Below are 25,147 nucleotides of genomic sequence, written 5' to 3'. Positions count from 1 at the left end.
TGCCCCTAATACCTTAAACAACTCTGAGGGTCCACAGCATGTTCCATGGAAGACTAGCCTCCTTCTGTATTTCCAGCCTCACCCTACTCTTCACTCTACACTCTAACAAAGGATTCATGGTTCCCTGGACACATCAGAATATATTGTACCTCTACATCTTTGTACCTGCTGGTACCTCTACCTAGAATATTCCTTCTCCTCCCCTCTTCATCCTGTCCTTACAACACTGCAAACTCCTATCTCCTTTCGAACACAGCCCAGATACACAATCCCTGACCTCCACCCAACCAACCATTCCCTCCTCTATGCTAGCTACTTCTGTGTCTTATAAATAATTCTATTTTCTTGCCTACCACCAAAAACTACAGTTTGTTCACATGCCTGTCTTTCCTCTAGAGTGTCTCAAGACCTAGGCCTATGTCTTTCCAGGATGCAGAGTTCCTTGCTCCAAACTCAAAGAGGAAAGCCAGCAGCTCTTCTGTCAGTGAGCATTCTGCTAAGTCAGGAAGCAGCTGAGGCAGCTCCTTCTCTTGGCTTATTTGAATTAATGTGGTAGTCAGAGTCTCCTAGATACACACAGTGCACAACTGTGTCATTCCACACGGAGTTAAGAAAAGCTCTGGTTATGAATTCACTAAGTCTTTGTGAGGAGGGCAGGAAGGAAACATTTATTGATGATCTACTTTATGGCAGCATGCTCTGAACGTTTACACATCTCATTAAATCCTCGCAAAAATCCTAAAAGGCAAGAAATGCTCTCCAGTTAGCCAATGTGTAAACCAAGGCTTGAAGAGAGTAAGAAAAACAATAACAGCAAACTTCGCTGAAGTCCCCTGCTCATACACAGCAGAGTCACCGTTCAAACTGAGGCCTCCCTGCCTCCTCTCTCTCACGACTGTTCAATGTTCTGTATCCCTGCCAGGATTCTAAACAAATCAGAAGATGCATAACACAACTGCATAGAGGATGGCAGGAGAAAAATGCAGAAGCTTATATTTTTATCAGGTATTAGCTTCTGTAATCTATCTTTCACTATGTAAGGTGACTCAAGCAATGCCTTTTGAATTGCTAAGGCTTAGAAGAATGCCAAGTACACAGGAGAACCGGCAGACGCCAAGGCAAGTGATCAGGCTGCCTGTGTCTCAGCAAGGTACGACCAGAAGGTTCTGCACGAATACTCCAGCCAAGACAGGTCTAAAGCCCTGGGCTGGCTCCATTCAGGTGGTTTCAGGTTGGGAAGCCAGAACCTCAATGTTTTCTTTCCCCTATAGATCTGTGGCCAAGTTTCCGGGAAAGAATAATGCTGTTTCTCTTTCACACCTCTGGGATCAAGCTCAACGCTGCCAAAAGGATGCTTTTGTTTTGCAGACAGTGAGCAAAGAATGAGTTGAATATTATACCTCAAACCCTGTAACAAGAATTTACTGCTAAGAAACTCCTCCATTACGAGAACCTTAATAGCTGTCCTGCCCCTCCGTTCACTTACAGCACACATGTGCAGACACGAAAGCACAGGCCTCCGGGGAGGTGTGGCTTTGTTGCAGCCTTCCTTTCTAGAGCTGCCCCTGAGCTGTGTATTATACATCCACCGGGCCCTTCAGAAGGCCTGTAGAGCCAGGCGGCAATCAGTAATGTTGCAGGAGACTCAAGGAGCCACGAGGGCCAAGCGGCAGCCGTGTGCTTCATGGCCACGTACTCAGGGAGTCACTGATCACACCTAATGATCCATTTAGCTGGGGTCTGTAGGAGACCTTTACCGGGGAAGACACTATCAGTGCCTTCAATAAAAGGGAGGCTGAGGCAATGTGGCAGAGAATGGCAAATTCTACTCAGGAATTCGACAGAAGTAGGGCTGAGGCAACAGGACAGCCCTAGAGAAGGCAGCATGCGGCAGGTAAACACAACGGGATATGTCCTTTGGGAATGAGCAAAAGCTTGTGTGCACAGGTGCGGGGTGACCCTCTCCCTCAAAGACCACAGCCTCTGCAAAGTACTGATGGAAATAATTTTCTTGCCTGCCAGCAGGGAAATAATGAAGCCATCTGCTCCTTGAATGCATACGTGTAAACTACTCATAGAGCATGGTTCACACATAGACTTGCTGGCTTGTGAAGTATTATTAGAAAAGATAGGGTAAGAAAGATGGACATTTGGTCAGCAAAGAAAAGGAGGAAGACTTGGGACTTTCCTGACAGTCCAGTGGTTAAGACTGCCTTCCAAAGCTGCAGGTTCGATCCCTGGTCAGAGAGCTAAGATCCCACATCGTGCCTCCTGGCTAAACAAACAAAACAACAAAACGTAAAATGGAACTAATATTGTAACGAATTCAATAAAGACTTTAAAAATGGTTCACAAACACAGCAGGGTGGTCTAGCCCAAATGGCAGACGCTAGCCATGAACACTCACTCCGTGGTGAACACTGTCTTAGGCCTGGAATTCCCTTCACTCAGGATGTGAGTACATATGTGTCTCATACGCTGTCCTACGTGCCCAAATCCTGCGGCTGGCAGGAATGAGAAGCAGGATGGAACCAGTGCTGGGTCTGCAGTAACAGCAGGATCAAACTAGGAGCTCTGTGTTCATGTCTCCATCAGAGACTGAAGCACCCACAGGGGCTCCAAGTCCTGTGGAAAACCCAGTGGGAAGGAGGGCATGTGACCTCCAGGGATGACTTCTGAGTTCCAAGAAGAATTTTCAGAACACCACATAACACAGGAGACTTACCCGCAAGCAGGAAGGTGATAAGGCAAGTTTCCTTTGGCAAATACAGCTTGAGACGAGAACCACTGAACACATACTCCACCACAGCCTCAGAACGACCTGCCCGCTGAAGGAAGGGCAGAAACTGCTTTGCTTTTTGGGTGTCCTGGGGGAGAAAAGAAGAACCATCAGAAAAATAATGGAATCAAGGTAAATGTTTCTTTCTCTCTGGTCTGGGGCAAAAAGTCTGGCAGACCACAGGACACTCAGCAAATAACCTTAGAATATCAGACATTTTTGAAACCATGACAAAAACAAGAAACCCATGTGACATTCACAGGAGACACACAGTTAATCAAAAGCTTCTAGAGCATTCTCAATGACTCTCTTCTCTCCTCTGTTCAATTACTAAAGCGTTCACTGGATATAAAAGACTTCCCTAGTGGCTCAGTGGATAAGAATCTGCCTGACAATGCAGGGGACAGGAGTTCCATCCCTGGTCCAGGGAGATTCCACGTGCTGCAGAGTAACTGAGCTCAAGAGCCACAACTACTGAGCCTAAGTGCCACAACCGCTGAAGCCCATGTGCCTGGGGCCTGTGCTCTGCAGTTAGAGAGGCCAGCACAATGGGGAGCCGGCACCTTGCCACGAGGAGCAGCCCACGCTCACTGCAACCACAGAAAGCCCGCTCGCAGCAGCAAAGACCTGGTGTGGCCACAAATAAACACACAATTTTAAAGAAATTAGGATGGTGGCTTGAAATGAGAATGTCATTCTTCTAGGACAGGAAGAGCTCTTCTTCCTCCTACAGAAAACTAAAGAAAAGACCAACACCTACCATCTTCAAAGTTTAACCTAACCTTTAATGTTCAATTAAAAAAAAAAGAAAAATAACATCCAGGTTCCTGACAGAGCCCCTAAATCCGTTTTCTAGGAAACCCAAAACAGCTCATTGTCAGTCTTTAACAGGCTGTGTTTTCCTAACAAGGAGGAGAGTGCAGCCTTTGCAGGGTCGGTGGGGAGGACTCAATGCTTCAAGCCCTGCTCTCTGTCTTTCCAGGGATGAGGAGGGACCGGGGCATGCAGCTCCTGTTCCCAGCCCAGGAAACCTGCAACAGCAGAATGTGATCCACAGGGACCAGAAAACACCACATCATGTCAGTACCAATAATTACAGAAATGATAAAAGCATGTGAAACTTTCTAGGGGTTTAAAAAAAACTCTTCCCATGCATCAACCCAAAGTGTAAGTATCTACCCTCAGGAGTACCAACTCATGGACCTTCTGAACCTCAGAGCTTTCAGCTTCAGAGGAGCTGAGAGCCATCAAATCCTTTCAGTCTCTCCAGCTAATTAAACAGATGACAGAGTAAGCAAGCATCAGGTATCATGCGGCATTGCTGGGCGAACAGTCACTGGATGAATTTCAGAGGTTTGCAGCGTGGCCAGCAGAGCCCCAAGCTCCCTCAGAGGACAGCGAGTTTTGCACACTTGCCCAACTCGGACGACAGAAGCCGTCTGCACTCGCCAAGCTCTTCCTTCCTAACTCTGCTCCTAGCAACAGAGCTATTGTACCTAAATTAATGCACATTAGATAATGAAAATTTAACAAGCCATCAAGTATTTGAGAGCCTTCACAGCAGCCAAAGGGGCTCCTCTCATTCAGAAGCCATGAGGTAGGCTGGGATGAAAGCAATATTTATAGTAATGAGAGTCATCCTTCTCTTTAAACAGATTCTTGGAGAAAAGGAGAGACAGTCATCTATTCTCAGTGTTTTTCTAAGGGCGCATTGGTAAAAAGGTAAGGTAACAATGAGCTTTAGTGGGTTGGGAACTTCCCCAATGAACACTTAAACAACACATACTCTTCTATCCATATACAGTGGGAAGATGCTTTTCTGGCGCTTGGCTGAGGTCCAGAACAGTCAAGCAAGACAAATGCTCCACGGGAAGGAAGGTACCACCTGATTAAAACCCTTATGCATGCTAGTCTAAATCTGCGACATTACTTCTGGGCTGAGCCAATAAGTCAACAACAATTATCAAATTGATTATCACAAATCATGAGGCAACTTAAGGTCTCTAAAGAGAAGGCCTTTCCCTGGAGACCACAGTAATCTACATTTTTCAAAAACAGACATTTGCTCATCACCATCTCTAAAATGTATTTATCTCAGAAAAAGATGCTTACGGGAATAAAACTGCACACAGACACGTACACCTCTAACGTTAATACTAAAAAAGTAAGTGGCAGCAAACTCCTATTTTGCTAACAATTACCTAGTTTATCAAGGGATACTCAGACAGAGAATCAGAGAGAAATGAAGGGGCCCTATTGTTAGCCATGTAAGACAGATACAGACAGATGGACCGATAAAAATAAAACAATGGATGTTCCTCACTCCTCCTAAGTCTCAACCTACAATTTAATCCTATTCCAGAAATACATGGGAAGAGAGCAAAGGGAATGTGACATGCCATCGATTGTGACAATGGAAGCCATGAAAGCAAGTTTTAAAAACCCATGAGAACTGGCCATGTCTCTTCCCAGAGGCAGAACCGTGAGACAGAATGCAGACCTCCTCATCCTCCTGAGCAGGCAATATGCCCATGGACCATCCATTAAAGGAAAAGATGGAAATCTTGCCCAAGGTGGTAGAGTTTTTGAAATAAAAAATTCTTAAAAAGTCAATTAAATTGAATGCAATCACCAGAAGATGTCATCAGTTTTTCGAAACTCACGTCACAGGCAGACAATGGTATCTGTCTGTCTTTCCTAGTCATCAAGCTCTTCCTTTGCTTGGCAAGTTTCTTTTCAATACAAAAATTCTCAAAACCTTTAGCATTTGTTTCAGTGGCTCAAATGAAAAGGTTGGAAAGACAGACTGACAAGTTCCCTCAAGTGATATAGTTATAAGTCATTCTCTGCGAATTTAGCTATGAAATTTTCTTTTTAACATTTTAGGATTTTTGCTTATCTTACTAGAAAATGGACTAAATGTTACGGCTAAACGATTGCCTTCTTAAGAGCCTGTGAAAGTACAGCAATGTGCTAGGCTCCAATACTCATTTCTAAGGGCTTCAGCAATAGGTAAATAAGAGAAAACATGATTAGAGCCCAGTTTAGGCCCTAATGAAGAGCTGAAGATGGCAGGTGGATCTCAAGGGCAGCCAAATGATAAAGTTGAAAGGATGTCATTGACATGACATTTAAAATTCTCTTCCAATAATTCAAAGCAGGACCTTCTAGGACTTGGTGAAATGACAGATTTCCTTATAACTCCAAACATATTTTTTTAAAATAAAGATTAATGACCTCAAATTTAAAGAAATAACAACATGGAGACTTAAGGCACAGGTAAGACTCTTAAATATCAAATATTTCTGTTTAGGAACACTGTTACAAAGATCCTCATCCTCAAGTTTTCTGCAGAGTAAACCAACCTCAGGCTGGTTTACATGAGGTCTGGGAATATATTTGCTGCAGCTATCACAGTTGAGTTAAACAGTCTCAAGGCTTTGAGAATGCATAGGGACATATTATTATATTTTTTTTTTATTTTAATATCTTTAATTCTTACATGTGTTCCCAAACATGAAACCCCCTCCCACCTCCCTCCCCATAACATCTCTGTGGGTCATCCCCATGCACCAGCCCCAAGCATGCTGTATCCTGCGTCAGACATGGACTGGCGATTCAATTCTTACATGATAGTATACATGATAGAATGCCATTCTCCCAAATCATCCCACCCTCTCCCTCTCTCTCTGAGTCCAAAAGTCCGTTATACACCGCTGTGTCTTTTTTCCTGTCTTGCATACAGGGTCGTCATTGCCATCTTTCTAAATTCCATATATATGTGTTAGTATACTGTATTGGTGTTTTTCTTTCTGGCTTACTTCACTCTGTATAATCGGCTCCAGTTTCATCCATCTCATCAGAACTGATTCAAATGAGTTCTTTTTAACGGCTGAGTAATACTCCATTGTGTACATGTACCAAAGCTTTCTTATCCATTCATCTGCTGATGGACATCTAGGTTGTTTCCATGTCCTGGCTATTATAAACAGTGCTGCGATGAACATTGGGGTACATGTGTCTCTTTCAATTCTGGTTTCCTCGGTGTGTATGCCCAGCAGTGGGATTGCTGGGTCATAAGGTAGTTCTATTTGCAATTTTTTAAGGAATCTCCACACTGTTCTCCATAGTGGCTGTACTAGTTTGCATTCCCACCAACAGTGTAGGAGGGTTCCCTTTTCTCCACATCCTCTCCAGCATTTATTGCTTGCAGATTTTTGGATCGCAGCCATTCTGACTGGTGTGAAGTGGTACCTCATTGTGGTTTTGATTTGCATTTCTCTGATAATGAGTGATGTTGAGCATCTTTTCATGTGTTTGTTAGCCATCCATATGTCTTCTTTGGAGAAATGTCTATTTAGTTCTTTGGCCCATTTTTTGATTGGGTCGTTTATTTTTCTGGAATTGAGCTGCATAAGTTGCTTGTATATTTTTGAGATTAGTTGTTTGTCAGTTGCTTCATTTGCTATTATTTTCTCCCATTCAGAAGGCTGTCTTTTCACCTTGCGTATATTTTCCTTTGTTGTGCAGAAGCTTTTAATTTTAATTAGATCCCATTTGTTTATTTTTGCTTTTATTTCCAGAATTCTGGGAGGTGGATCATAGAGGATCCTGCTGTGATTTATGTCGGAGAGTGTTTTGCCTATGTTCTCCTCTAGGAGTTTTATAGTTTCTGGTCTTACATTTAGAAAAAATATGGAACGCTTCACGAATTTGCGTGTCATCCTTGCGCAGGGGCCATGCTAATCTTCTCTGTATCGTTCCAATTTTAGTATATGTGCTGCCGAAGCGAGCACCATAGGGACATATTAGCTATAGTTTTCTGTACTTATATTCCCTTCCACCAGTGTAAATAATCAAGAAGCAACAGTAGTTCTGACCAGATAAGTCTTCTTTGTTGCAGTGGTAATTTTCACATTACCTGTGCTCCAAAACAAACCAAACATTAAGTATTTTTCTGTCCTCCTAGAAAAGCTAATTTAAGGTTGCATTAGCTACATTTAACCTGCTACTGTGGATGGCGTCTCTTTAAGGAATGTTTCTGCTTCCTCAATGCACCTTGAAATTGAGAAAGTAATGATGCAACAAATGTGCCTGGGGTGACTTCATTTCAAAGGATGTTAATATCTATACCTCAAATTTATAGGAGTGAGGTTTTGAAGGACCTGAAGAAAGGCAGGATGATCCTCAGGAGTGGGAAAGGTTGTAAACACACCTGAAGCACACACTCCTACTCTGCCCTCACTTCCGATGGTCAGTCTAAACCTCTTGTAAACGTGGGTGCATGTGCCAATGCCTATAAAAGATCCCCTTCATCACTGAGACTGTAACTTACCTCTATCAAAGTACTTTGCTGTGTAAGCAAACACATGTTTGAAATTATTGAGTATAATGAATTACCAAGTTTGGGAGAGTGGGTAACTTGTGGAGGGGGATGGGGTGGGGAAGAGAACAAGGAAAGGAGAACCCTTACATGGCAGTCACAGGGCAGAGAGTCACAAGAACACTACTCACATAGGTAGGTCCCCAGTATCCTCAAAGAACAGAACTAAATACAAATCAACCTCTCTAAATTCTGGAACATGGATTTGGTGGTCAGTTTACACTGGTTGCCAGCAAAGTGAAATCTATGATTTTTCCACTGAAAATAGCCACAGAGTGGGCCTTAACAAGGGCCTCCCCGGTGGCTCAGTGGTAAAGAATCTGTCTGCCAATGCAGGAGACACAAGTTTGATACCGAGGGTAGGAAGATCCCCTAGGGAAGGACTCCAGTACTCTTGCCTGGAGGATTCCATGGACAGAGGAGTCTGGTGGGCTACAGTCCACGGGGTCACAAAGCGTCAGAAACGACTGAGCGACTGAACAACAAGGCATAACATAGCTGGGACTGGTGAGAGGCAGACAGCACAGCACAGGGAAATGGGAGTGAGCAAACCTATTAGTTAACAATTAACCACTCAGGATTATCATGTGCAAGTCTCAGATGGGAACTGTTAATAATGAAACTCACTAATTAGGTCTCATCATCACAATCACTCTTTGATTAACATCATAGGAAAAAGAACTAAAAACAAATACATGCAGAGCTTATAATAGTACCATGGGGGTATTCAACTCCACAAGCACTTGGGAAACTGAACTCAAACATGATGAAGCCTCCTGCAGGTACAACTGCGTCCTGAACTGCCTGCTCCTGCTTCCTTTCCCCCTCCAAAAGAGCTGACAATCCTGTCTCTGCAGGGCTAACCTGAGGCTAAAGGACTCAGGAACACAAAGCTGTTTGGGTCCAACTAACCTTAATATTGAAGCAGCAAAGTATCTGTGTACAAGTGGACAGATACAGAGAGCAAAAAAGAGAACATGGAAGTCAGTTCTAAGGTTACTGAAGCAAATATACACCCTCGTTTTAAGCTGTACTGTGCTAACTTCTCATCGTAGGTATCTCTGTGGTCAGGGCACTCCAGCCCAGAAGAATCACCTCCGCAATCACACAGCAGGCAGAGCATAACCACATTCCTGACCAGAAAGGCAAAAAGGAACTCCATCACTCCACACTCCCTCCTTCCCAAAGGACAGGCTCCAGGGCCCCATATGATCTTTCAATTCACAGAAGGAATTTATGATTCCCTTCAAGAACCAGCTGTCTAGCGAGACAATCTCCTGACATCAGTGGCACCCTGGGAGGGGACATCTGGGAATGCCCCCAGCTCCAGCGACCACAAAGTTCCCCTTCCCTGGCTGGTCTGCCATGCTTCATGGTGAAGCGGCTGTAAAGGGCGCTGGTGGAAGGTGTAAACAGCAGTGAGGTGCAAGTTTACCCGGAATGAAGTGAACACAGGAGAGAACTCTAGACACAAAACCACTCTGACTGGAAAAACAATCTAAGAAACTACGTACACTATCAAAGAAAAAGGTGTTGAAGCTGGGCCATCAATAATCTCTCATTAAGTGTTGTCTGTGGTTTACAGTTTCTCACAGTGTTTAGTTAGCTGGCACAGCGCCTCACTCGGGCCTTCAAAGTGTTGGCACGTAAGATAAACCATGTTTCAGGCTCTGGGCTCCATTCCTGGGAGGAATGAATCAAGAGGACATTTGCAGGAGCACTAAGTTGGACGAAAGCCCTAAACTTGAGAGGCTGCATTCTATCGGTAGCACACTCAGAGAACATGACCTTCGGTTTCCTTCCTTGTTTCAACTTCTTCACCAATTAGTAAGAGAGGGCAGCCTAAAAATCAGAGACCAAACGGCAGAAGGAGTCTGTGGGGTACACTTACCCTGCTAGAAGAAGGACACCTCCTTTGTACACCCCCAAGGTCCTCCCTGGTGGCTCAGACGGTAAAGCATCTGCCTACAATGTGGGAGACCTGGGTTCCATCCCTGGGTTGGAAATATCCTCTGGAGAAGGAAATGGCAACCCACTCCAGTACTCTTGCCTGGAAAATCCCATGGATGGAGGAGCCTGCTAGGCTACAGTCCACGGGGTTGCAAAGAGTCGGATATGACTGAGCGACTAACCTTTCTTTCTTTTCTTTGTATCCCCAACATGGAGGGGAAATTTTCTCTACCACCAGACGTGAAACACTGAGGATATGTCTGCCCTCTACAGCCCGCAAGAAACAGGAGTCTGGATATTTTTATTGGGTTGGTTTTGCCCACCATCTGTTTCTGTTCCATGAAGTACAACACTGAGAAAAGAAAGCGGGACTTGGCAAATGCTAAGAAGAAAAGACACAATCGTGTTTAGGATGAAAACATGCAAAGCAGCATTACAACAATCATAGCAGCCCAATTAAAAGAAAGTCAAATCCTATTCCAGCAAGAGATTAGAGGACTCATAGAATATGATCAGAATTTCATTTGTCATCACCCCAAGCCAAAATCTCCCTCAACAGGTGACTGGATAAGCAAATTGTGGTCCACTCACACAGTAGAATACTACTCTGCAATAAAAAGAAGGTAACAACATGGATGAATCTCAAACACATGATTCCATTTCTATGACATTCTTGCAAAGGTTAAACTGTAAAGACACATCACAGATCACTGGTGGCCATGGACCAGAGGAAGGACTGGGAACTGACTCCAAAGAGGATGGAAGAATTGTGTGTGGGGGAGGTGGGAAATGATGAAAGCCTCTTATCTTGACCGTGGCGATAGTCACATGTATACATGTTTACCAAAGTCCATTTACACCTAAATTAAACACACACACACACACACACACACAGAGGGAACTCTACTTAATGTTCTGTGGTGACCTAAATGGGAAGGAAATCTAAGAATGAGGGGACTTATATATACACATAACTGATTCACCTTGCTATATAGCAGAAACTAACACGACATTGTAAAGTTACTATGCTCCAATAAAAATAAAACACCAACAATAAAAAAAGGAAAAAATGTCTTGGGTAGGTAGACTAAGCAAGATTTTCATTTTTAACTCGAGAAAATTTTCTTAATCAACTAGTTTATATGTATTTCACAGTGAATAGCAAGTTCAAAATTCAGTACTCAGTAATTATATTTTAGGTAAACCACTTTAGCTAGTCAATGCTTTGAAGTCCTTTTAAAAATTTAAACTCAAAATAGTTTGAATGAGAAAGCAAAAGGTTAGACGACCATAGAAAAAAAACTTATGTTTCCCAAAAGCACCCTAAGAAGTATCAGTTCTCAGGCAATGGCTAAGAGTAAGCATGATGCCATCCTCAATTGGGTATACAGAGGAAATGTTCTACTCAAGAAATGAAAAGATTACTACTAAGTGCATACGTCTATTGACATTTCTTTTCTACCTTGAAATAAAATCATTCTGTGATCTGGCTTAATGTGCATAAAATAATACCCAATTCCCAATCAAATGAACATTCTATATAGGCTCAGAGATAATTCTTTTACTGAAATGACTTTCAGTTTCCCAAATTTAACTGGCTGAAATTATGCTGTAAGAACCGTTCAATTTAATCTTTAGAAATGAAGTCACAGCCTTTGAGAGGAAAAACCTACATTTGATCACCAACAGGAAATACAATGCCCTTGGTTACTCTTTAAGACCAAAAAAAAAAAAAAATCTGCTTCTAAGTTTAGTGTATAGAAAGTGCAGTTGATGATATCTCTATGTCTCAGACAACAAGAGTAGAGGTAAGTCTACACCTACGTAGGATACGGTATCAACTATAAGCCTGCTCTCTTCCAATTTCAATTCTCTTTCTCTAGCATGGATAACCAAGGCAGTGACAAGCCACATCTCTGCTCCGGTCTGCCAATCCACAACTGTCTCAGAGTTATGGCTCCTAATTTGTGGTTTTCCAAATAAACTCCATGTTTTTCCCACCCACTACTTCACCCAAACTACCCCATCCCCATTTCTACAGATTCTAGCTCTCCAACAGATGACTATTACAATCCTTGGTTAAAGAATTCAGTATTTCTAAAATCATGACTTTTTAAATTCCAGTTCTCCCTGGAGTGATGCCGTCCTCCTACTGACCTCTGCATGAACGGTGGCCCGTGGCGCCTGATACACAGCAGATGTCCTGGGCTGACCTTGGAAATTCCCTTCATATCCTTTCCTAGGCTGTACTTCCTGAATCCATGTCTTCCTCCTTAAAAATCTTCCTCCTGACAACCTTTTCCTTTAAAAAAGAAATCCTATTCTTCTTTTATGGAGCAAATGTTTTATCTTAGGTCAGGTAAGTAAATATAGGATTGCTTTTGTAGATTTTATTTGGGTAAAAGACTATCCATGAGAACTCTGAACAACAGATAAATTCTTTTCATAATCCATGAGCACAGTAATATACTATGTTCCTGATACCACTGAATGCTTTAGTTATGATACAAAGAAAGTATTTTATTATGAAACAATTATATTTGCTCAAGAATATGGACACCAAAGATAGTGGTCGAAAATTACCAATTTATAACAAAAAAAATGTTTAAAGGGGAAAGCATATCTTCCCATTATTTTCAGGCTAATTATTTCTCAAAAAACATGTAATTTAGAAATTGTAGAAAAACCAAATTGTAGAAAAACCAATTTATATCAAATAGATGATTACAGTGATAATAGTTTAAAGGTAGTATTCCTATTTTAAACTGTTAAAGATAAACACAAGCAATGGGGATATGAGAAAAGGGCCTTTTAGATTTTTAACAATGCTGCTGTTACTTTTCTAAGAAAAAAAGAATTATAAGTTATAGGAATACTACAATAACCATCTTGTACATTTCCAGAAAAAGGACATGAGAATGGTCTAAAAACATAGCTTATACATGGTATGTGACCGTGTGAGTATGGAACAAAGCACATCAACCAGTGTCTGTAACTGAATTATCAATTACGAGGCTATGATTAAAAAGTAACACACAGGTCTGAACACAATTTAAAAGAAAAATGTAGATCAATTTGTAACACTTCTGAAGTCTCTATATGCAAGAGGTGAGAATTTATTACAGAACCACAAAATGGCTTGAGAGATATAATTAAAATAATACGTGCAGAGTAAAGAATTTAAAAGACGGTCTTATGAAGCACAAGTTTTCATTTCATGGGCAAATCAAGAACTCAGAGGCAAGGAAATTGATGCCATGCTAAACTCTGCCTCACCTGAGACAAGAACACAACTTCAGAAAAGGATGGAGAAGGGGAAAGAAAAAAAAAAATCAAGCAACCTAGGACATAAAAAATGAAGATAAATGTTAAATAAAGGTTAGATGATTAAAATAATCTCACCCCCTAAAAGTACAGGGTTGGCCAAAAGGTTCAGGTTTTTTCCTAACGATCTTTTTGGCCTACCCATTACCTGGAACATTCATTTTTGCTTGCAGACGTATCAATTTAGGTTCAACAAATTTAAGTAAAAAGCATTGTGGAGGAGTTAATATTTACATTTTTGAAGCATTAATGAAATTACTATAAAATTTGGAAGGTTAAATTCAAGTTTTTGAAACAGAGAAAAAGGACATACATTATGGTAGAAATTATTAAGACATAAAATGGTCAGTGTATAAGAATGCATTAAACTAAAACTTAATCATTTTACTCAATAAAGACTTATAGGTAAATAATGATACTGCTAAATCACTCATGCTAACCTTTGGTCTAAGTTTCTATTTTGTTTTAAGCAGAACTGCTCTAAGAAAATAACTACAGACTATGATTTAGCTAAAGGAACCAATGACTTTTTTTGTGAAAGGAAAAAATAATCCAAATAAACTAAGTATCCAACAACACGTAAGACAATACTAGGTAGATAGTGAAAGTGAGGTAAAAGAGGAATATTCATGTGAAAAATAATTAAGTAGAAAAAGGCATGAAGCACCCATTATGTGTCACTGTTCCAGGCACTGACTCCACAGTTAAGAAATACAACAGTGGAAGTCTCAGTTCTGAAAAAACCTTCCATCACTTACAAAAGGGAGGGGGGAACAGGAGAGAAAGTGAAGAAAGAAAACAACCCCGCATTTTGATGAACAGATGTATTCTTACTGAAAATTTTCTGATAGTACTAGTAGAGATTATTTTCTTTCCTTGGCTTATTTATATTCGAGGCACTTAAAAACAAAAATTTTGACAGAAAACTTGTGTTAAGAAATATAAAAGTTTTTTTTTTTAAAAGAAGAAAATATATTAACATTCAGGGGCTGATTTGATTTTTCCCAGATAAACTTGCAAATTATTCAGGTCAGATAATTTAAGAGCCAAGAGTCAACATTCTCTTGAGTGAATTAGTTCTTCATAATTGTTCCATATATTTTGAGACAAATAAATATTATGGTCACTGTAATAAAGCCTGAAAACTGATTTGGAAAACATCCCAACCTAAAACTGCATGAGAAACATGATCCATGTTTCCTTCAAAACCAGCATCTGAAGCACAGAGCTTCATGGCACTGATGGCAGCAAACCAAGCAGCTCTTCTCCTGAGGGATGAATGCTTAACCTAGACAATTGTGGTCTAGAGCCAAAAGGAGCGTTGACATTCCATGAAAAACGAAAATCATGTGTTAGCACAATGGGAGGGTAAGAAAATGTGTTCCTAGTAAAGTCAGCAGCATGATGTAAAGAGCATGACTTTGGGCTCAGAGATATTTAACTAAAAGTATTTAGAAGGGTGGTGGTCCAGTGGTTAGGAATCTGCCTGCCAATGCAGGGGACATGGGTTCAAATCTCTGGTCCGGGAAGATTCCACATGCTGAGAGGCAACTAATCCACTGGGCCACGACTACTGAGCTCACACATTCTAGAGCCTATGCTCCGCAGCAAGAGAAGCCACTGCAATGAGAGGCCCGTGCTCACTGCAACTAGAGAAAGCCCATGTGCAACCACGAAGACCCAGTGCACCCAAAAATAAATAAAATAAAATTTTTTAAAAAGTACCCAGAATTCCACACATACAAGAAAAACGTGTAATCACAGGCTAAACAATAATGAAACTATCCATAAAGAAAAATAACTTTAAAGTTGCTAGACATGTTGTGTCTTGGGGTACATTTGGGAGCTGTAATTCTTCCTAAAGAAAAACACAGATTTCATGCTGCCCCCAACCAGTGACTTTACAACTTGGATATGATGTATTTGCATATGGATACTGCATTGAGGTTCTCATTGTGAGACTCCCAGGCTCTAGACTACCAGCGGAAACCATGTACCCCAGAATATGTGAGTGATGGCAGAGAATTCAGACCAAGGGTTTTGGTCAAGATATTTCCTTTGCAGCTAAGGATCTCATATCACTGCCATTTCTGTCTCCAACGGTGCATACGTATTAATAATTATGGTTGTCACTGGTGTCATGAGGCTCTTACTTTTTAGTTTCTATGATTTTTCCCCTCACACTTGGGAAATTCCCTTTAAAGATTCTTTAAAATCTGGAGATAAAGGGCTTGACCTAGGGACCCCTCTTCTCCCTTAACTCTCTGGGTAATTCTGTACACTCATCCAACAGGACTAACTCATGCGCGAGGCCCATCCACTTTTATGGCCGTGGACCATTTGAACTCAATTTTAAAAGGTCTAGAATTGCAAACCCTTGTGGCATATATTTGGGAGGAAAATTATCATACGGGAAAAGCAGCATCAACAGTTATTTGTGCTGGACATTAGGATACACATGCATGACACCCACCTTTCATCCTCTACCTATGACCTCTGAATCCAGGCAGTGGCCAAATTCTACTAGTTTTTCTATCAAAGTAGATCTCACACTTATCTTTCTTCCTTCCCTGCCAAAAACCTAGTTCCAGCCACCATTCAGTACCCCCTCAGTACACTGTGAAGTCCTCCCCTAACCAGGTAAAGATACTAAAGCTACTGTTCATTCTGCAGAGTGGCCAGAATGAAGTGAGAAATGCTGACTTCATTACCACACTTGCGTGCCACTTTCTGCCACAGGACCTTCTGGTACATAATCATATCCTTCAGCCCTGAATAAGACCTCCAACTAATTTCTTTTTTAGCCCTCAACTTAAAATCACTTAAAACATGGTCTCTGACCACATGGAAGAAGGAACAACTGTGATGATACAAGTCTCAAGTTAGGTCAATAACTTCCCAGGTAGCATAGATGGTAAAGAATCTGCCTGCAATGCAGGAGAGATGCAGATTCAATCCCTGGGTCAGAAAGATTCTCTGGAGAAGGAAATGGCAACCCACTCCAGTATTTTTGCCTAGAGAATTCCATGGACAGAGGAGTCTGGTAGGCTACAGTCCATAGGGTCACAAAGAGTTGGACACAACTGAGCTAAAACACTTTCATACTTCTATTAGAGTTCTAATTAGAGACCCAGCTGCATATGACCTAGAAGGACTGCACCTGTCCTTTGTAATGTTGCATCCTCAACACCCAGCACTGTGCCTGGAATATAATCAAGTTTAAGTCTCTCAGTTGTATCTGACTCTTGGGACTCCATGGACTGCAGACCACCAGGCTCCTTGATCCATGGGATTTCCCAGGCAAGAATACTAGAGTGGGTTGTCATCTTCTTCACCAGGGGATCCTCCAGACCTAGGGATTGAACTCTGGGGGTCTCCTGCATTTCAGGAAGATCCTTCATTGTCTGAGCCACAAAGGAAGCCAGGGGCTATAATAAGCTTTCAATACTTATTGTTTGATCATTCATTCATGACTCAACATGTCAAACGCATCTAAAACACAAGCCAGACAGCACAGGTTAAATGCCAAGGGAAGATAAAGAGGCAGTAGAAGAACTCAAGAGAGGAGTACAGTTTGGGACTTGAACTAGATAAAAAGGAAGGAAGGAATACAAATATTACCAATGAGGATGGATGGATCATTTTCAAGGAACTTCCGTATGCTAGGCAGAACACCCCGCCTTTTAATCATCACCACCACCACCACATGAACCATTGGTCTCTCTCATTAGGTCAATGGTTCTAAATACTTTGGATGTATTAACTCATTGAAGCATACCACAACCTAATGAGGTAATAAGGACCCTTATTACATTCATTTTACAGATGAGAAAACTATGGCACAGAGAGGTTAAATAACTTCAAGGTGACAAAGTAATAAAAACCCTGAGCCAAGACCTGAATTTGGTGATCTAATCCTCGGGCTCATGCTGCTAACCAGGTTTTCCATACTGCTGCTGTATTCTAGAAAACAGGCCATCCTCCTGTTGCATCCTTTTACCAGACTCTCACTTCTAGTTACTAACCAGCACAGTTAACCATACACCTAGGATCTAGGGGGTCACATTCGTTCAAACGCAGCTTCATTCTGTTTAGGTCATCCCTTGGTAAATCAAACCTAAATCAGGCTCTATAAAGAGATATAAAAAAGATAGCATTTTCTCAGGAGTTTAGCAACTACTAACGAAGATCACTGTATGTACATCAACTAAGATCAGTTACCAATCAATATACTAACAAATACAAAATTATGGTAATAAGTGATTGCGTAAATGCTGAAGGAAGGCACCATGAGAAGGCAGTGAAGATCAAAGGGGAAAATTGCCAGGAAAAAAAGAAACAGCCTGAAGAAGGAGGAGGGCATGGCCAGGAGAGAAGAGACAGTTACTCAAAAAGAGCTCATCAATAATGCAGTTGCAGTCAGCGGACTGACAACTTGAAATAATGGAATAGAATGGATATGAAAATATTCTCTATGGTGGTTGAAGTAGCCAGGCATGTTCCCGTAATGTCCTACAAGAGAACACAGGTCTTCCTCCAAATTCAAACACTCCTAAATCTAATCTTATAATACAAATTCTATCATTTATTCCTGAGAATACCCTTTTCACGAGGAATTGAGGCACAAAATAACTAGGTAATTTCAAAGTTGCCCTAAGGTCTGATTCAAGGATATTCATCTGGAAGTCAACACTGCGAGGAGTGTCCAACATTCTGTACAACATTCTGCAGGGAATAAGCTGGAAGCATGCTAAATAAAGCCTTAAAACTCGAGTAAGCAGAATGTCTGGGTTAGTAAAATGACTTACTTTGAGATGTTTATATAAGCAATAGCCACAGGACAAAATGAGTTCAATCTAGGGCTAAGTAGTGTTATGATGGGGAAGTGGAGAGTGAAGCCATGGCTGGGCAGAAACGTTTCAGGTTTTATCACATCACTTGGCAGTCATGGCACAAATCGAACAACCCAATCGCACACCTGAACCTGGGAATCAGAAACTTTATCAACTGCCTCCTGCATACCTGAACATTCGTTTAGCCAGGCTGTACCAGGCTCATTCAGCCAATTTTGGACCCACAAAACAGACTCATAGAACAATCTCCCCATACGCCCAGAGCACAGAAAAGAGAACTGAGAGCATGAACCAGTGGAAGCACAGTCTATACCACAGGCAGCTGTCTGAAAACAGATGACATTTTCTCTTTGGAAGAAATGCTCCAGGACTCCCTCGATTTCCTCTCTCCTTTCTTTGAACAAAGGAAGGAAGACAAAAAAACTGCAGCTCAGGCCACTTAAATGAAAGGGAGGACGCTGCTTCTCAGAGCTCATTTGTATGCATCCCTCTGAGTGAAGTCAGTTAAACAAGAAATCAGAAGGGAACTAGACAAATGTGCGGCAGAAAAACTTCCTGAAAACAGAATTCACTGCAGGAGCACATCAAGTCTACAGATTATTTTGGAAGTAAGACATTTTACTGAAAGAAGCAAGGAAAAAAAAAAAAAAAAACCCTGTCTCTAAAAATGGTCCACCTCTGGGCAAGTCACCTGATCAAACATATCTTCAGAGGTGCTGAATTTAAGAGCTAGAACACATGTCTAGATACAGGGCCCTATCCTCAATGTCCAATCCTTCTATGTCAACTTACTAAGACACCTAAATTTTCCAACACAAAAGCCTGTTGGTGAAGAAAACAGAAGACCAAGAAAGGCAGGGGCATGGAATGGGGCATTTTGCAGATGAAAGAGACATATTCACTTTAGAACTTTATTTCTTAAAAGAACTTCTGCAACCAAATGACTCTACATTTTCAGGTATAGAAGAGCCAATAAAAACAATGTTATAAGTAGTCTGGTGTTGCAATTGCCTCCCCTCTTAAAGGGAACTAGTAAAATTCATGACTTCTATACACATATAAAATGAAGATGTGTCAAAATTTTATTTATCCACTTATTAATGAAGGAATCAGAAAGATTTTATAAGTGATTCAAAGCAGGGTCTGGAGGAGATATATAGATATATAGATCCTGGAGAAGGAAATGGCAACCCACTCCAGTATTCTTGCCTGGAGAATTTCATGGACAGAGGAGCCTGGTGAGTTACAGTCCATGGGGTCACAAAAGAATTGGACGTGACTTAGTGAGTAATGCGTCCACTTTCATCCAAATGCTTCCACATTTATACAAACAGGAATCATTTGCTTCCTCATCAGGTTTTCAGATGAAATTCTCTCTCCATAGGTGTGCGAAACGACCCAGATAAAAGCAAAGAGGCTATAGCATCAGATAACCCCAAAGGGTTTACCAGGTAGCACCCAGCATTCCACTGAAAGGATACCCAATGATCATCTTGCCAGTTTCAAATTCTACTAACAATTTCTCATGATGTTCCCAACAAAATAAAAGAGGTGAGAGAATATGTCCTACATTTAGTGTCTAACAGTGCAAAAAAAAAAAAAAAAATGACAATAGAACTCAGTTGAAAACTGGATTAAATTTGTAAAAGGAGGTGCTTAAATACAACCACTAACTGTGATAGAAGCTGAAATACAATCTTTTTAAAATTCCAGCATTTCTTTGCAATTTCATTCAGAAACATGTTCAGTCTAAGAAAGATAAGATGTCTCTCTTATTCCCATGGAAAGCATAAATGCTTTTGGGTTTCTTTAGAAGGAGAGACGGATACTGCTGCAGTTCTGGGGAGTGTGAATAGGAGAGCTTTACAAAACAAGAACTGGCCACACAGGACTCCAAGGGCTGCAAGAACTACGGACAAAAGGCCATAACGCGATGCCCTTGGCCATTAGGGAGGGTGACCAGCTGAAGCCAACTCTTCTACAACCAGTCTGCTTACAAGCTCTCTTGCAGAAGGAGAGGGGAGAAGAGAGCTGTGGGGAGAGATGGGAGGATGGGGAGGACAGGAGGGAATGGGAGAGGAGCAGGGGAGGGGATGGAGAAAGGAAAGGCTCAGTAGATGGAGGAAGGAAGAGATTCCCAGTGCGGCGGCCACTCTGCTCTTGCAGTTGCCTGGACCACAGTTGCCTTGTGTTTCTGAGACTGTGGGGAGACTGCTGGTCGATGAGCTGCACCTTGCAGTCCGACTGGAGTGACAAGTTCCAGAACCTTCTGTGGGGGGAGAGGAGGAGTGGAACAAAGAGAATACCACCTTCCCCGAAATTGGCAAAAACCAAATAGCACGTGAGAACCCAGCACTGGCGCTCAGCATGCCTTCCCCATGAGGGGCTGTCAACCTCATGGAGCACACGCGGCTTCCAGCAGCAAGGTCAGCAGCCAGGGTGCTGGCTCTTGCAGGACGAGGTTCCTCTGGGATTTCCCCAGGGGAGCAAATACACGGTGTGAAGGGAGCTCAAGGGCTAAGCAACTGAACCCCCAGGCAGGGCCCTCGGCCGTGACCTTGTGCAGTCAGCACAAAAGGGACCTTCGAATGTTAAGGAGGTTATTCAGAGGCTAAGGGAGAGCCAAAGCGGGAAGAGCTATGAAAACAAGAAAGGAGTGTTGGTACTAGCAAGTCACTGGTGATAAGAAGCTGAGCGGAACCTTAGAGTCAGCAGTCTAAACAAGCCAAGTCGGAATACACACAGGGGAAACTGCAGGTTAACACAGATCTGAGTTATAAAGCTCCCGTGTGACTGTACACCGTCCCCAGACTTGCTGGACAAACCATATTTTAAATCTCTTCGGCCAAAAATATTTTAAAACTCTTACACTGAGGCCCAACTCCATTGGGAGCTAAAAAAAGACAACCTCTGTAACAGTTCATAAGCCTCCACCGGAAAGGCTGCTGCCAATACCCTGAGGACAAGACAACAGGGCTACTCAAGTTGAAAAAGGCACTGCAAAACCAGAACCTGGAGGCAGAGGTCAGGAGGACATGCTTAACATCCTACCCGGTTATTTATTCTAAAGGAATACTTCCATCCTCTGTATTTACATGTGAGACCCTCACTGGCCAACTCTGCAGGTCTTTGCTTCACAATTTAATGGAGAAATAAGGAACTGAAAACCTAACACCACCCCACCCCATCCACTTCCCACCCCCATGGCCAGTCTTTGGACTATTCCAGGCCACGGTTCAGCACATTCGTATTAGTAATAGCATGCATTTCCAACAAAAACCAGTCATGGCTAGACGAGGTTACTAGGAAGTGACTATGTAATGTGAGCAAAGAAGACAATTTTGAAGTGAGCCCTGTGGGGATACAAGAAAGGACAGAAGAACAGAATAAATAACAGCAAAATCTGCTTCTGAGTTGTCAGGATTCCCTATCATGGAAATGCAGAAGACATTTGGGAGGTGGACTGGCCCATCCTAGTAATCGGACCCGTTCTGGGACTGTTAGAAGTGTGGCTGGAGTGGATAGGATGCTGGACGAGGCTCTAGTCTCTCGTGGTGTCGTCAACAAACACACATAACTCCACACGCACCCGAGAGGAAACGACACAACAGCGAACAGAGGGACAGTCCAGTGGTCACTAGGATGCACCTGGTGCCAGTGAGCGGGGCAGAGGAGAAACCGGTGCACGTGGGCTGCAGCCTGAGGAGCGGGGCACTCTCTCCTGCCTCAGAACTATAATTGATTTGTCTGATTTACCAGAACAACAGTAAGCCATGCACCAGCCACATCTTATTGCCTGTTTTGCACGTTATATCTGCGGGAGATTGTATTTATTACAGAGCAGGCTACAGCAAAAACAATAATAACCCGGAGATAAGCAACAGCCTTACATTCCACTAACTCGCATTCTGACTTTTTGTGTGTCGGAGAGGTGGGGAGTGGAGACAGGATCAGGGAGAAAGAAAAGGCACAAAGAATGAAAACAGGGTTGAATGAACGGAAGCAGTTGCCCCAGAACCACTCTACAAATGCAGTCAGATCTAGCACCAAGTCGATCAGATTCTCAGTGGGTTTCATGCTCACAGAACCGTCCTGGCCTGGAAGGGAAGCGGACAAGGGGAACAAGGACTGCGGTGACAGGTGCGTGTCATAGCCTATTTCCTTCACCTTTCAAAAATCAGAAATAAAGGAAACCAGCAACTGTTTCAGGACCCAAACTCCCAGATTTTTCTCCCCCCTTAGTGGATACCCTGAGAAACAGGAGCAGAGATGCAGAAGAGTCAAGTATATCCTAGCCCCAGTCAAAAGGTAGGTTTGTGCATCTGGCATTACAGATGCCATGAACCTTATGAAAAACACTACATTCCATTGACACTGATGTCAAAAATCATCTACTTTAACAAAAATCAAAACCCAACACAACCTAAACACTGGGGAGCCATCGTAACATTCTTGAAAAGTCAAAAAGAAAAAACTGTGATGAGTTCTCATGTAAGAGCTCAACTGGGGACAAGAGAACTCCAAGTTAGAAAGCATGCTTGGTAGCCAACATCTATCAGCCCAGTCCAGTCCAGTCCCAGGGAAAGCTGATGGTTGCACATGAAATGGCCTGTTTGCCTCAGTACCATAGGATGAGGCCAGCATCCCACCTGCCCAAGCAGAGAGTCAGCCACTCACTCCTACACCTGGCTACTTAACTCCCCACAGCAGGGAGTCAGCCAAGCAGGTCTTGCACTTGCTAACTCTCCACAGGAGACATCTTCATGCACTCCAACCCTGACCCGTTGAAATCGTTTTTACAAAACAGAAGAGAAGAGATAGGAACAACGGGTAGAAACCCAACTCTAAGAGTGGGAGGCCATTAAGACTAGAGCAAGTTTATGGGTTATCTGTCTCCCAATCATGATATATAACCTCCTCCACAGAGCATATTACTTGAGTATGTTTAGAAAACAAAATATTAAGAGCACATATGTCTTTTTCTCTCTCAAGGATGTGTCCTGGGGTGGGGTGAGAGGTTCTGCGTGAATATCAGTTCACAGTCAACATCGTGGTGGCATACGGCATATACTGTTGGCTCAATGAGCACTGCCATTTACCACAGCCTGCAACTGAGAGGGTGGCCAATGAGGGGAGGGAGGGACACAAACATTAAAAAAAATTTTTTTACAAACTTTAATGAAACCATTACACGTTTGTATTAGATGACCTTTATTCAAATGTTTGTTAGTTCACCTGGATGTAAACCATTGGCCTGACTGACCCCACCTGAGCACGGGTCCCTCAGTAACATTACCGGAACACTTCAGGAAACTGGAGACCCATACATCACACTTATATAGTGCAAGAGAATTCAACACACACATACTGAACATGATACTGTGACAGAAAGAAGAGAAGGTTAGAAAAGGGAGACAAAACTCTTCTGTTAGAGAGGGCACCAAAAAAGCCCTTAATCTAAACTGAATAATGTGTGATGAAGGTGGACAAGGTCATTCTGACATCTATTGAATGGAATAGCTTTTTCACTTTCACTCTCCCACGTGATCCAGCTATCCTCTTTTATTTATGTGGTAAGTGGAGGAATTTGACTTGCATTTATTTTTGAGTAATGTAAGAACAAACCAATTCTCCAATATCTAGGCAGCAAAGAGAATAAAAGTACGTATGAAACTGAACTACAGTTTGGGGGGGGGGGTGCGGATCATGAAGACAAGTTCCCTCAGATTCACGGCTACCAAAACACAAAACCCACACAAAGGAAACACATCAAGGTAGGAGGCAGTATGAGATTCAAAGATAGCATTGAAGATTACTAGGACACTGTGCTGGGAATGCCAAGAGGACAATTCCAAAACAAGTGTAACTCTGCCTCAAAAAGCCATCAAGGGCCTCACCTCGATCCCAGTGGGCACTCTAAGCATGGACACGAACCCTGCAGGCCAAAACAGAGCACCATCCCAGGGCTCAATTCAGCTTCTGGATGGCCCCAGAGTGTGGGCCAGACAAGAGCTTTGGGGCGGGCACATCTGCTCTCAGTGCAGGAGTCACCACTATGTTTCCCAAAATACAACTTTCTTCCCCCCGCTGCAGTTAAAAAATCAAAACAAAAATTACCCTTTGATTTGACCAAAAGAATGACATTAAAAGAAATATGGCTGAGAAGGCCACAGCAGATACAGAGAGAAATTAATACGCACATGAACAATTCCTCAGCATGGTAAACAAGAGAGGAAACTGGCCTGATACCAGGGAAAATCACCTGTGAAACATAAGCCTCAGTAGACGCAACATAGTCACTTGCAGCTCAAAAGCCAGACTTCAGCTATGTACCTCACTTGATAAACAGTGGCATGATATCTTGACTGAAGAGCAATTAATATAGGTCACACTGTACAACCTGTAGTATGCAGTGCCTGCTACAGAGAGGGAAAGTCTAACAGAAGGCCAGTGGTTGAAGCCCACAGGGGAACACCACACTCAGGCAATAGAGAGCTGGCCAGACGGGTTTGGAAGTCATCACAAGGAACTACAGGTAGAGCCCGAGTCAGGCTCAGGGACACAACAGAACAGGATACACTGGGATTCATCACTGCTGTGGGCTCGGCTGAGCTTCTGTTTACAACAGTATTTTCTTCTTGGTGCCCAGGGCCAGCAGTCCAAATGTCCAAGCTGAGGCTGACAAGCTCCTCCTCTGTCATGTCCCCTGGGCTATGTGCTCTCTCTACACAGGACCCAGAGCCCCTCCTTACCCAGTAGTGACTATGGGAGCAGAACTGGATGGCGCGTGTCCCAGGAACAGAGGGTCTTCCCTGGCCCCCTGATCAAAATCAAACTCAGAACCCTCACTACCGCCTT

At 42.6% G+C, this 25,147-nt stretch overlaps 1 protein-coding gene and 1 non-coding gene across 2 annotated transcripts in view; both read right to left on the bottom strand.

Annotated features, from left to right (window-relative positions):
• The window catches only part of SND1 (staphylococcal nuclease and tudor domain containing 1), a 422,890-nt gene that overhangs the window by 155,867 nt on the left and 241,876 nt on the right, over window positions 1-25,147 (bottom strand). Inside the window, exon 15 of the mRNA XM_068972577.1 lies at window positions 2,726-2,867. Coding sequence (XP_068828678.1) covers window positions 2,726-2,867 — 142 coding nt within the window. The remainder of the gene's footprint in view (window positions 1-2,725; window positions 2,868-25,147) is intronic.
• Window positions 7,469-7,575, bottom strand: LOC138080506 (U6 spliceosomal RNA). Its single transcript, XR_011144966.1, has one exon. It is a non-coding gene; the product is annotated as a U6 spliceosomal RNA (small nuclear RNA).

This window comes from Capricornis sumatraensis, chromosome 5 (genome assembly GCF_032405125.1).
Source record: "Capricornis sumatraensis isolate serow.1 chromosome 5, serow.2, whole genome shotgun sequence".
Taxonomy (NCBI): domain Eukaryota; kingdom Metazoa; phylum Chordata; class Mammalia; order Artiodactyla; family Bovidae; genus Capricornis; species Capricornis sumatraensis.
The sequence above is the reverse complement of the archived record's forward strand: the minus strand, read 5'-3'. Positions and strand labels throughout refer to the sequence as shown.